The 12,004-nt window shown below is 65.5% G+C and overlaps 5 protein-coding genes across 5 annotated transcripts in view; 3 read left to right on the top strand and 2 right to left on the bottom strand.

Moving 5' to 3' along the window:
* Positions 1 to 317: 317 nt before the first annotated feature.
* Positions 318 to 3,064, top strand: AMSG_07205 (uncharacterized protein; the record flags this gene model as incomplete). Its single annotated transcript, XM_013901195.1, has 2 exons — positions 318 to 422; positions 454 to 3,064. The coding sequence occupies 2 exons, from the start codon at positions 318 to 320 to the stop codon at positions 3,019 to 3,021; spliced, it is 2,673 nt and encodes an 890-aa protein (XP_013756649.1). The 3' UTR covers positions 3,022 to 3,064.
* A 55-nt stretch (positions 3,065 to 3,119) lies between these two features.
* Positions 3,120 to 6,052, top strand: AMSG_07204 (chloride channel protein 2; the record flags this gene model as incomplete). The annotated part of the gene is made up of 2 exons (XM_013901194.1): positions 3,120 to 4,543; positions 4,570 to 6,052. The coding sequence occupies 2 exons, from the start codon at positions 3,120 to 3,122 to the stop codon at positions 5,546 to 5,548; spliced, it is 2,403 nt and encodes an 800-aa protein (XP_013756648.1). The 3' UTR covers positions 5,549 to 6,052.
* Positions 5,581 to 7,100, bottom strand: AMSG_07203 (tubulin-tyrosine ligase family protein; the record flags this gene model as incomplete). The annotated part of the gene is made up of 2 exons (XM_013901193.1): positions 5,581 to 6,824; positions 7,007 to 7,100. 2 exons carry the CDS (start codon positions 7,098 to 7,100, stop codon positions 5,581 to 5,583), a joined length of 1,338 nt encoding a protein of 445 aa, XP_013756647.1.
* Positions 7,101 to 7,663: 563 nt separating this feature from the next.
* Positions 7,664 to 10,315, top strand: AMSG_07202 (HERC3 protein; the record flags this gene model as incomplete). Its single annotated transcript, XM_013901192.1, has 2 exons — positions 7,664 to 10,229; positions 10,261 to 10,315. The coding sequence occupies exons 1-2, from the start codon at positions 7,699 to 7,701 to the stop codon at positions 10,313 to 10,315; spliced, it is 2,586 nt and encodes an 861-aa protein (XP_013756646.1). The 5' UTR covers positions 7,664 to 7,698.
* The window catches only part of AMSG_12052 (uncharacterized protein), a gene marked incomplete at its 5' end in the record, with an annotated part of 3,240 nt that continues 1,193 nt past the window's right edge, over positions 9,958 to 12,004 (bottom strand). The window contains one exon of the mRNA XM_013901226.1: positions 9,958 to 11,847. Within this exon, the coding sequence (XP_013756680.1) occupies positions 10,410 to 11,847 (1,438 nt within the window). The 3' untranslated portion in view covers positions 9,958 to 10,409. The remainder of the gene's footprint in view (positions 11,848 to 12,004) is intronic.

Here is a 12,004-nt window from a genome sequence, read left to right as displayed (position 1 = left end):
TCCTCTACCCCCTTTCCACCTATGGCCACTCCCGGCTCGGGCTCGACCGCTCGGCGAGCCCGTGGCCTGGCACACACATGCTCGTCGTCGTCGTCGTCGTCGTCGTCTTCTCCTTCACCGGCAGCCGCAACCGCAACCATAGCCGCTCCTGCGACTGGTCCTCTGCCGCACTCGTCGTCGCTGGTCTTGGCATCATCATCGACATCGGCATCGGCATCATTGTCGTCATCACCACCGCAGATGTCTAGCAAAGACTCAGAAGCTGTGCCGCCCTCACCACCGTCTCCCCAGCCGCAGGTGGGGAGTGTGCGGCAGAGATGGCGGGCGGCACGGTCGGCGCCGTCGCTGTCGTCGACAACGTCGTCAAGCTCACCGGATCAGCCGACGTCGTCATCATCATCATCATCATCTTCATTGACGACGTCGGCGAGTCTGTCCGTCGACTCGGCCCAGGAGCGGCTGGCCAAGATCTCACCCTCGTTCTCGCGGTCGTCGCATCTGTCACTTGCTTCGGCGCTGCAGCGGTCGCCGTCGCGGGTCCTTGTCTCGCAGATGGCCGAATGGGCCATCGAGATCGAGTCGCTTGTTCGGCGCTCGCTCAACAAAAGCCTCGAATCTCTCACAGGCGAGCTGTCGCCGCTACTGCGCCAGGTCTCTGAGACCGGCTGGTCGCCCGACTCGCTTGCGCCTGGCCCGTTCTTCCACAAAGAATCGTCGTCGTCGCTGGCCCTCGGCGGCGTGAGCTCGATCTTTGGTGGAAGTTCGAATGGCGACCTGCGCGATGTCTTTCCGCCCATGCCAAACTCTGAGGACCTGGCCACCTCGACCTCGGCGCTCTTTGTCGCCGCCGTCTTTGTTCGCCTCTACGATGTGACCAGCGGAAGCGCAGCCATCGGCTCGTTGCTGGACAAGCTGCCGCTCTCGGCTGTGCTTGCGGTAATTTCGTCGTCGCCGAACGCGCTTGCCGACATTGCACCCGAGACCTTTCCGCACCGCCAGGAAGGCCTCTTTGGCGTCCCGTACACCAAGCCGTCATCGCACATGTCCAAGTGGTTTGTGGGCCGGCTCGCCCATGTTCCCTCGCGGTCCGACGCATACTCACAGTCACTTGGTATGATCTTTGTCCTCTTCAAAGGCTGCTTTGCCTCTCACGCCATCCTCCACTCCCGTTCAGCCTCACCAGCAGTCGACGAGCAAGCCGCCGGCGACCACACTGCCGAGCTTGCGTCCAAGATCCGCTGGTTGGTGACAACGATCAAGAACGCCATCCGCCTTTACCCGCCGTCACCCTTTCTCATCCGCTCGCTCCTCACTTCGACCGACCGCATCCTCTCGCTCGCGCCGCTTCTCGGGCACGCTGGCGGCGGCCTCCTTGACTCGATCACTCTGCTCAAGGAGGTCTTTACCCAGGTCCTCGCCAAGACCGAGTCCAACCTCGAGCGCTGTGCCGGGTTGGGCGTCGGCAGCGGTGGCGCCGGCGACGCCGGCGGAGGCGGGGGCTCCGTTGCCAACACCTCGCTGTTCTCGCCCAAGCGCGGCTCACTTGGCTTTGGCCCCGAGCCCGGCAGCCGGGACCGGATCGCCTTTCCGCTCTCGCCGCACTCGAACAAGATCTCGCCGTCGGTTGATCCGGGCGTCGTCGCGCTGCCACCCATGCCGGTCAATGCAGGCCTCGCGCCGGCTGCAGCCTCCACGACACCGGCGCCGGCTCTTGCCGCACCGCCGGCGTCGCGCCAGGCATTTCCGGCCCCGACCTCACCGCGCGGCCGACCGCGTTCGTCGTCGCTGCATCCGCACGAGCTCGCCGCTCTTCCCTCCGACATTCTCGGCACGGCTTCAGGCTTTTCGTCGGCCGTCCAGGCGCTCACCGCCCACCATGAGACCAACAGGCAGCCAGACCTTTCGTCGCACGCCTCGCTCCTCGAGTCTTTCATCTCGGCCGGCGACATCGAGCGCGCCATCTCGCCGACGGCGCTGGGCAGCTTGGGCTCGGGCGGCACGGCATCGCTGCCAGGCACTTCCACCGAGCCCGTCTCTGACTCGCTGTGGTCGACCACGGTGGTCGGCTCGGTCGCCGGCATTGAGGTGCAGTACGATCCGGACGTGCTGCGGGTCCATCTCCCGGGCACGAGCGAGTCGTTTGACTCGATCGAGCACGTGTACTGCTCCACCTCGGCCGGCACGCTCCTGCTGACCCGGAGCGAGCTGGCCTGGACGCCGACGGTGTACTCGCCAAACGACCGGCGGCGCGTCGAGCTCCTCGTCCCGCTCCGGCTGAACTACACCGCCGTGACAAAGTACACCACCGGCGTGCTCAAGCTGCCGTCGACCTTTTATCTCGCGGTCTTTACCCAGAACGCAGTCTACAAGCTGTATCCGTTCTCACTCGACGAGGCAGCCGAGCTCGTCGAAGGCCTCGCCCACTTTACGGGCCTCGCACCGTTTTCGCACACCGAGCACATCAAGATGGTGCTCTCGCGCAAGCTCCACGAGGCCCGCGACGTCATCCTACAGGAGCTCCTAGCCGAGCCCGAGTCGCCATGGATCATCCTCACCCCGGTCCTCCACAAGGTTGTCCGCTCGCTCCTCTCAGGCCTCAACGTCTATGACATGGAGCGGCTGTTCCACTCGTGCAGGCTTAATCGCGAGGCCGCCAAGGAGACATTCAACACGCTGCGCAAGGCCTGGCGCGACACCTCATCCGACTCGGTCCACCTCCGCATCCTTGCCGTGGTCGACAGGCTCATCGACCCTGCTGTCATGCCGCCCGACTCGTCGCTCTTTCGCGACGTCCGCAAGTGGCTCAACACCATTCAGAAGCGGCTCGATCCGTTCAAGCACCAGCAAGCAACCGAGATCGTTCACAAGCTCCTCACTCAGGCCTCCTTCGTCGCCTCGCGCTCCATCACTCCCATCGCTCCCTTCCGCTGCCCCATCGTCTTTGACTATTGGGCCGAGTACCTCTCACTCACCACCTCGCACGATCCGCTGGCCCTTTTCCACGAGCTGGGGCACATGTGATGTGATCTGTGATCTGCTTTCTGCCTTCACAACCCCCCCCCCCCCCCCCCCTCCCGCCCCCACCGCACACCTCCCCTCTCATCTCGACACCTCGAGCCATGGCGGGGACGAGCCCGCCGCTATTGAGCGAGCTGTTCGACTCGTCGACCGAGCACTCGTCGTACTCGCCGCCGGGCGGAGACGGGCTGCCGGCGCAGCGGCTGCAGCGACTGCCGCAGGACAGAGGCCATGGCGCCCCTGTCCAGCAGAAGCTGAATCAGGGACATGCCAGCGAACACGAGCAGGCCGAGCGGCGGGCAAAGGCGGCTGCCTCAGCACGGATTGATCGGGCGTCACGGACCATCTCTGCCCAGTATGACATTGTCGATTACTACTCGTCGCTGGGCATGGCTCGTGCGGGGCGTGGTGTGAGGCGGGCGGGCTTGGCTGCTGCCGATCAGATGCCTGATGCCACGCCGAGGAGCCGCAAGGTGGCATGCTGTGGGCGCCGAATGCGGCGACCGAAGCGGTCTATTCTGCTTGCGGTATTTCTTCTCCTTCTCGGCATCGTGGCCTCGCTGGCGGGCTTTGCCGTCAACGCCGCTATCTTTGGTCTGCTCTCGGCCCGCGACAAGGTGTATCGGCTGCCGGGCGAGGATCTGTGGGAGTATCTGGTCTGGATCTTGCTTCCCATTCCGGCGGCGATGGCTGCGGCGTGGTCGGTGGCGTGGCTGGCGCCGGCGGCGTCGGGCTCGGGAATTCCCGAGATGAAGTCGCTGCTCTCGGGCATTATCCACATCGATCTGCTGGCGCCGCGGACGCTGCTGGCCAAGTTTGTGGGCGTCATCGCCGGCCACGCCGCGGGACTCTCGGTGGGGCGCGAAGGCCCGTTTGTTCACCTTGCAGCAGGCATGGCGGCGGCGCTCATGAAGATGCGGCCGTTTGGCTCAGCACTCCACTCGGACGCGGGCATGCGACTGCAGCTGTACTCGGCGGCGATTGCGGTAGGGGTGACAGCCACGTTTGGGGCGCCGATCGGCGGTGTGCTGTTCTCGGTCGAAGTGACTTCGGACTACTACCGGGTGAGCCTCTTGCCGTGGGCGTTCATCTCGTCGGTCACAGGCGTGTTCTTTGTGTGGAGCCTCGGCAACATTCCGGTCCTCGACGTCTACCCCAACCTCAACTTGTTTAGCACCGAGGCCAAGCCGATTCCGTACTCGTGGATTGAGTTTGTCGGCTTTACCCTCATCGGCATAGTGGCTGGGGTCATCGGCGCCCTTTTTGTGTATGTCGCCGGCAAGCTGGTGCGGCTGCGGGCGACGACGCCGGCTCTCGCTGCCCACCCGTACCGGCTTGTGGTCGGCGTTGCCCTCCTCACTGCCGTCATTTCGTACCCGATCAACCAGTATTTTGTCGGGACCGAGCAGGTGACCATCAATCAGCTTGTCTCGCCGGCGTCGGACCACGCGAGCAGTGACAACAAGCTCGCATCGTCGCTGCTGGACCTCGCGGTCTTTGTCCCGGTCAAGTTTTTCTCACGGTTGTCGCTATCGTGCTCCCGATTCCGAGCGGAACGTTTACCCCGGTCTTTGCCATGGGCGCCGCCCTTGGCCGGCTGGTCGGCGAGATCATGGCGCAGGCCTGGCCGCGGCTCGACCTGCACCCCGCCGGCTACGCCATTGTCGGCGCCGGCGCGCTGACGTGCGGAGTGACGCGGTCGATTTCGACCGCCATTATCGCCATCGAGCTCACCGGCCAGACCCACCACCTGGTTCCTGTCTTTCTCGCGGTCACGCTCGCGTACACGGTCGGAAACCTGTTCACGGTCTCGATCTACGACGTCATGCACACCATGAAAGGCATCCCTTGCATGCCGTCGCAAGTTGACGAGGACGCTTACGCCGTCCGAGCCTCGACCATTATGCGCACCGACCTCATCTACCTCACCGTCGACGCTTCGTACCTCGACGTGCTCAACTCGCTGTACGACAACGACTACACCTCGTACCCGCTGGTCGACTCGGCCTCCAACAAAACGTTTCTCGGAACGGTGACCAGGACCTCGCTGGAGCTCGAGCTCGAGGCGCGGATCATGGCGTACGTGGCGCGGCGTGAGTCGTGGATCGAGGTCAATTCGCCACAGGTGAACGCGACCTCACCGCTCCTGCTCTCGGTCGCGTCGATTACCACCACCGAACCCGTCTCGCCGCTCCGAGCCGCGCTCCTCGCCAAGCTGCAGGTCTGGTCACGCACCGGGCCTCCGGCGCTGTCGTCACCGGCCATGTCGAGCTATCTCGCTCGGCTCATTCCGCACCTCTCCCCGGAGCTGTTCCGGTACCTGGAGGGCCTCACTCTTGCCGGCGATCTAGCTGACGTGCTCGCTGTCGACGAGGCGCCGTTCCAGATTGTGCCACAGACGCCGTTGGAGCGGGTCGACTTTTTGTTCAAGATGGCTGTCATCTCCCACATGTGGGTGGTGACCCGTGGCGAGCTTGTTGGCGTTGTCACCAAGAAGGACGTTATGGAGTTTGAGATGCAGTACGAGTAGTACCCGAGTCGTTGCGGCGCGTGGCGTGGATGTCACCGCCGGCGAGAGGCCGGGCGGGACGACGAGGTCCGCGAGGCCGGGCGCGACCGCGGCGTCCGAGTGCCGGCTGCGCTACTAGGGCGGCCGGCTGTGGATCCGCGAGTTCGCGAGCGAGCGCGGGCGCGACGGACACGGGTGCTAGCGGCGGCGGACGAGGGCGGCGGGCGCGGCGAGGCACTGCCCGGGCGGGCGGCGTCCTTGAGCTCATCAACAACGAGCTCAAAACCACCCATGGGCGCGTCGAGGTTGGAGCCGACGCCAAGCTTGCAAGCGGCAAGGTCGGGAAAGCCTGCGGGGAGGACCATGTTGATGACGTCGTTGATGACGGTGTGCTTGACGGTCCGGTCGGTCTGGGTTGTGGCCGACATCGACGGCGAGGCGTTGACCTCGACGAGCCACGGCTTGAGGGTGTCGTCGACGAGCACGTCGTAGCCGTAGCACTCGAAGCAGTGGCGGTCCGAGTTGATGACGTTTTTGACGGCGGAAAAGGCGTGAAAGGCAATGGCCTTGATGTCGGCAAAGAGCTTGCGGGCGGCAGCGCGCCCGTGGGTGCCTTCAACAAAGAGGCGAAGATTCTGCAGCGAGAACTTGCCGCCGTGGGCCGAGTTGTACTCGTCACCGTGCTTTTGGATGGCGACATTGGTCAGGTGTTGCATTAGGTCCTCGGGATCGAGAACCTCGGTGTCGTACTTGGCGGTGCAGAACCGAGCAAAGCCCATCGAGTGCATGTACACCCTCAGCGGGCGGTACGAGAGCACCAGAAAGTAGATGCGGAGGTCAAACTTGCGCCCGCCGATGAGCAGCGGGTTGTCAATGTACTGCGAGACAACCCATTTGACCGACGAGCCGGCCGCCTGCTTTTGCGCCTTCCACTTGCGCAGCTGCGAGAGCTTTTTCATGATAAAAATGCCCGAGCCAAGCGAGCCACCGGCCGGCTTGACAATCCATGACGTTGCCGGCCGGCGCTTGTACTCTTCGATGAACAGGTGGTAGTCGGCCGGGAGCGTGTAGGTCGTCGGCAGAAAGTCGCTTGCCTCGTACTCGGCCATGCGGCCCTCCTTGGCCAGCTCCTTCCGGTACCGTTTGATGTTCTTCACCATCAGGTCCTTCTTGGTCAGCTCAAAGTGGTTTGGAAAGTGGTTGATGAATTGATTGTCGGCCAGCCGGAACCCGATCTCGGGATTGAACGTGTTGCGCGCCGCTGATCCCGTGCCCCAGTAAAAGTGCCATGTGTCGTCTGCAGGCAGCAACCGTGCGATCGTGGCAAGCAAGCGAGAGAGCCAGCAGGGGGGAGCAACGAGTTGGCCAGCATCCAGATCATTACCACAGAATCGATACATCCAAGCGCCGATCACAACCACGTGAGTATGCGTCGCTCCCCCCTCTCCCTCCCTCCCGCATCTCTCCATCCGCCCGTACCATCGTCATCCACAATGACCCACCGCCGCTTGCGAAAGTTGGTCACGATGACCTCCTTGGCATGGTCGACCTTGCACCGAACCCGCGAGTCCATGCCGCTCCTGCCCAGCCCACAGCCACACTGCAACCACAACGGCTTGGCTCTCCACAACCACGAGCTCTACGGAGTCCTTGCTTGGCTGGCTAGGCCTTTGGCGTCAAGTGACTGTCCGTGGTGTCCGTGACCGCTGGCCGCCGTGCCCGTGCCCGGTGCCGGTGCCCGGTGCCGGTGCCCGGTCCTCCGAGCTGCGCCATCACAATCGCTTAGGGCGCGAGTTTGGCGCGAGTCTGGCGCATGTCTGGCGCGAGTCTGGCTCGAACTCTCGGCCTCCTGCTGCTGGCCTAGCCTCCGCGCTACCGGAGCCCATGAAAGCCATCAGCATGCAACCATACCTCCACACCTTGTCCACTTGTCGTAGGTCGGGCGAGGGTCTGGAAAGAGGCAGGCAAGAGGCAGGCAAGGAGCTGCTGAAAAAAGGTCGTGATCGCGATCAGCACCCGCAGACCAGCAAGCCACACTCGATCACCGCCTCCGTCCCGCTCCGCCTTCCCCCCGCCCCTCCCCACCTCCCACCCCCCCCTCGGTCAAAGGCAGCCAAGTGACGGAACACCCGACTCGGACCGATACCGGTCGGTTCGTGGGGAGGGTGGAGATGACGACGCTGTATGCGTTTGGAGACGGACGGTGTGGTCAGCTTGGGTGTGGCAACGAGGCGCTGACGGGCTTGGCCACTCCTACCCCTGTTGTCCTCCTGGCCTCGGCACCACTGACGGGCGTGGCGGCTGGTCCTGCCCACACGGTCGTTACCGCCCTGGCACACCCGGAGACTGCATTGCTACCGAATACAGAGGTGGACGTCCCTGGCTTCCCCTGGCCCGAATCCACGGCTGCCCAGCTACTGCCTGCTGTCGACGGCGCGGCCGGCGAGGGCAGGGACGCGCCGGAGGGCGAAAAGGCTCCGGGCGACGACGGTGTTGGCGCCCAACACGGTGGCCGAAGCAAGGGCAGGGACGGCGATGATGACGGTGAGTGCGGGGTGGTGCCTGCCGAGGCTGCGCCAACGGCGGGGGAGGAGGCTAGCGAGTGCGCGGCGCCCGGGCCGTCCGAGGACGAGCTGGCGGCGCACCACATGCGACGGCTGGCGGCGCTTCCGCCGCTGGTGGTGTATGGCATGGGCTCTTCGGCGGCGAGCCGGCTCGGTGAGCTCGGATGCGGTGCCGACGGTGAGAGTGAAGGCTATGGGCTGACCCGGACGCTGATGTCGCTGCGGTCGGACGGGCCGGGCGTAGAGTCGTCGCCGTACGTGACGACGCCGATCCGGCTGGCGCTGCCTACAGACGAGCAAGTGGTGCAGGTGGCGACAGGAACGGCGCACACGTTGCTGCTAACAGCTTCGGGCGCGGTGTACTCTTTCGGGGATGGGCGGTACGGGAAGCTCGGGCACGGGAGCGAGGAGAGCGAGCCGACGCCGCGGCGGGTGTGTGGCCTGCTGGACGACGTGCACGTCGTTGCCATCTCGGCCGGCCCGTACCACTCGATGGTGGCATCGGTGACTGGTGACCTCTACACCTTTGGCTCGGGCAAGCACGGCAAGCTCGGGCACGGCAACGAGAAGACGCTGCTCGAGCCAAAGCTGGTGCGGACTGGCCCGCTCATCTCGGTGGGCGTCTACCGGCTGGTAGCGTCCAAGTACCATTCGCTGGCAGTCGCTGCCGACGGCCGGCTGTTTGTGGCCGGCTCGAATGTGCACGGCGAGCTTGGCCTTGGGCCGACCCACGTCCAGCGCAACTCGTTCACGCTCCTTAGCGCGGTGCCAGAGCCGGTGGCGAGCGTGGCGGCCGGCGCGTCACTCGAGTCGGGCCACACGCTTGTGGCCACCGCTAGCGGCCACGTCTACGCGTTTGGCGGCGGGAATGCCGGGCAGCTCGGCCTGCCGTGGGCGTCGGCGACGTTTACCCCGCGGCGGGTCCGGTCGCTCGACCATGTGTTTGTGACCCAGGTTGCTGCCGGCTCGGCGCACTCGCTTGTGCTCGGCTATCCGCGGTCAGCTGGGCCGCACCCGCTACCTGTTGTCTACGCCTTTGGCAATGCCTCGTTTGGCCAGCTCGGGTTTGCCGGCGGCTCAGTCGAGGGCCAGGTCCAGCTCGAGCCTGCCGAGCTTGCCGGACCCATCCGTGGCCAGCGGATTCTTGCTGTTGCGGCCGGCGGAAACTCGTCGTTCATCCTCACCGACCGCTCCGGCGACGTGGCAGAGTTGTACGTCACCCTGCTCCGCGTGGCCGACCAGCAGTTGCACGCCTTGGCGCCGGTCGATCTGGTGAGCGCTAGCACGAGCTCGGGCGGCCTGAGCGGTGACGAGCCGGGAGCTGGCACACCGCGCAAGACGCGGACGACGCCGACAGCGTCGCCGCGACCGTCGCCGTCGCCGACCCGGAGCCGGGCCCACGGCTCGCCGTCCAAGGCCCGCGGGCCGCGGCGGCGGGTCTATCGACCGGTCCTTGTTCCGCAAGTCTTTGCCCCTCACCGGTACCACCTTGCGCTGCAGCTCTTGTCGCGCGACGAGGGCCAGGGTGCGCACTCGGACGGGGGCGGGGCGTACTCGGGCGGCGGCGCGCACTCCTCCGACGGATCGCTGCTCAATCTCTCGACGTCGGCAACCGGGCTCTCCATGATGTCGGGCGAGGGGCTGGCTGCCATGCTGCCGTACTCGGACGCAGACGTGGGTGACATGGACACGAGCAACGAGCCGCCGAGCACGACGGCAACTCCGCCGCCCGCCGTGGGCAGTGACAGCTCGCTGTTGCGCCAGCGGAGCGGCTCGGGCTCTCCGGCGGGTGCCACGGGTGCGGGGGCAGGCCTTGTCGCAACTGCGTCGGCCGGCGAGCGTGCGGGCACAACGGCGGACGGCGGCTCGCTGTTCACCTGGTTTAAGCACCTTGCCCGACTCCCGCGCTCTGTCGTCCTCCAGATTGCTCGGTACGCGGTCGGATACTGGGATGAGACGCAGTGTCTGTCGCGTATGCCGTCGCAGGCGCAGATCGAGGTGTACAAGGAGAGAATTCCGAGCTCTGCCACCAACCACGATAAGGTGATCAAGATCATTGTCATTGCGGTTGCCGAGTCGCTCTTTGGCAACCTCGACGTCATTGAGCGCGAGTCTGCCAAGGGCGAGCGGGTCCGGCAGTGCCTCTTCTACTTGAGAATCTGGCTCGAGGCCGGGCTCCCCGCCTTTCCGCCGTACGTCGACGCCAAGGGGCGGGCGCTCATGATCGAGGGCCTCATCCAGCGAATTTCGGACCTCGGCGGGTGGGACTCGTTTGAGGGACTCACGTCGGAGCAGCTTATTCGGCGGCTGTACCGGCGCTAGCGGACGTCGCGGTCGAGAACTTCGAGGTAGAGCTCGCGGGCAACGTAGGCCTCGGCGAGGAGGACCTCGACGTTCTCCTCGGTCCACTTTGCGGTGGGCAAGTCTTGCAAGAACGAGAGCAGGGCCTGGAAGACGTCGTGGTGGGCGCCGTCCGGATCGGCGCCGGGCTGCTCGCGGAGAAGCGTGGCGAGCGCCATCAAGTCGGCCTTAAACGAGACGAGGAGCGCGGCGCAGACAAAGACATGGAACTTGGCAAAGGCGCCCTCGGCGAGGTAGGTGTCGAAGAGCCGCGCCACAAGGTGGGCCGAGAGCTCGCGCATAAGCAGGCAGTTCATCCAGCGGAAGGCAAACTGGATGTACTCGATCGAGTACTCGGCGAGGAGACTTGCCAGGTCCGGCGCCATCAGCCCAACCAGGAGCTCGAGCTGCTTGAGCATCCGCTGAATGCCCGGCTGGTTCTGGATGTAGTTGTCATGGATTGAATCGAGGAGTGCAGTGAGGCACCAGTAAGTGTCGGCCTCGGCGCTCAGGAGCGAGGCGTCGTCAGGAAGGAGCGCCGCGAAAGCTTGCGCCTCGGGCGACGCTGCCGCCACTGCAAACATCAGCGTGTCGTGCTCCGAAGCCTCGCCCTGCGCGTCAGTCGCGTCGAGGGCGGGCTCGCCCTGTGCGGCGAGCACAGGCGGGAGGTCGGCGAGGGCGGCGGCGGCGGTAAAGTCACCGGCTTCGACCCGGGTCGGCAACCACGCACCAAGGGCGTCAAAGGCCTCGGGCAAGAGGGCGCCGCGGAGAAAGACAATGAAGAATGGGAGGGCGAGGTCGTTGATGCCCTGCACATAGCCAGAGCCAGGGTGGCGGAGCGACCAGAGAAAGAGCAGCCGCTGGAGCGCGGCCTGGACCTGCGGCGCGACAAGCAGCGGCATGAACGGCGCCATGCGAAGGACGTCAATGTGGATCTGGTTCAGCAAGCCGCGCTCATACTTGGACGCCAACTCGTCGGCCTCGCTCGCCATCCCGCTCGCCATCGCCGCGTACTCGGCGTGCTTGCGGGCGAGGACGCCGGCGCGGCGCGAGGCCTTGAGCGGCGCCACGCCCAGGAGCATGCGCCAGCAGAGCGGGCGGGCCGACGGCGGAATGCCCGACCAGCACGTCGTCCGCAGAAACTCGTCCGCCACCTGATCGGCCTCGTCGAGCCCGCTAAACTTGGACTCGCGTGCCTTGCTCCGCCCGGCAAGCGGCGGTGCGCTGGGGAGGACCGCCAGCGAGTCTGACTCCAGCACTGGAACCGAGGCCGAGGCCAAGGCCGAGGCAGCAAGAGGCGGCGAGGCCGATGTGAGCGATGCCGGCTCGTCGTCCGAGCCGACGTCACCTGCCGGCGGCGAGTGGAAGGTTGACTTGGCCTTGGCAAACAGGCGGGTAAGGAGCGAGCCTGAGGTGCTTGACCGCTGCGGGACGCGGGGGCGGGAGGTGTCTGGCACCTTTACCTCGCCAAAGGTCATGGACACCGAGCGCGGTGGCGGGTTGGCCTTGGGGAGCGGGGGTGGGGGGTGGGGGTGAGTTTGGGTAGGAGCGGGGTGGGTGGGTGGGTGGGTGG

Source organism: Thecamonas trahens (genome assembly GCF_000142905.1).
Source record: "Thecamonas trahens ATCC 50062 unplaced genomic scaffold supercont1.31, whole genome shotgun sequence".
NCBI lineage: Eukaryota > Apusomonadida > Apusomonadidae > Thecamonas > Thecamonas trahens.
This window is presented reverse-complemented; position numbering and strand designations above follow the sequence as displayed.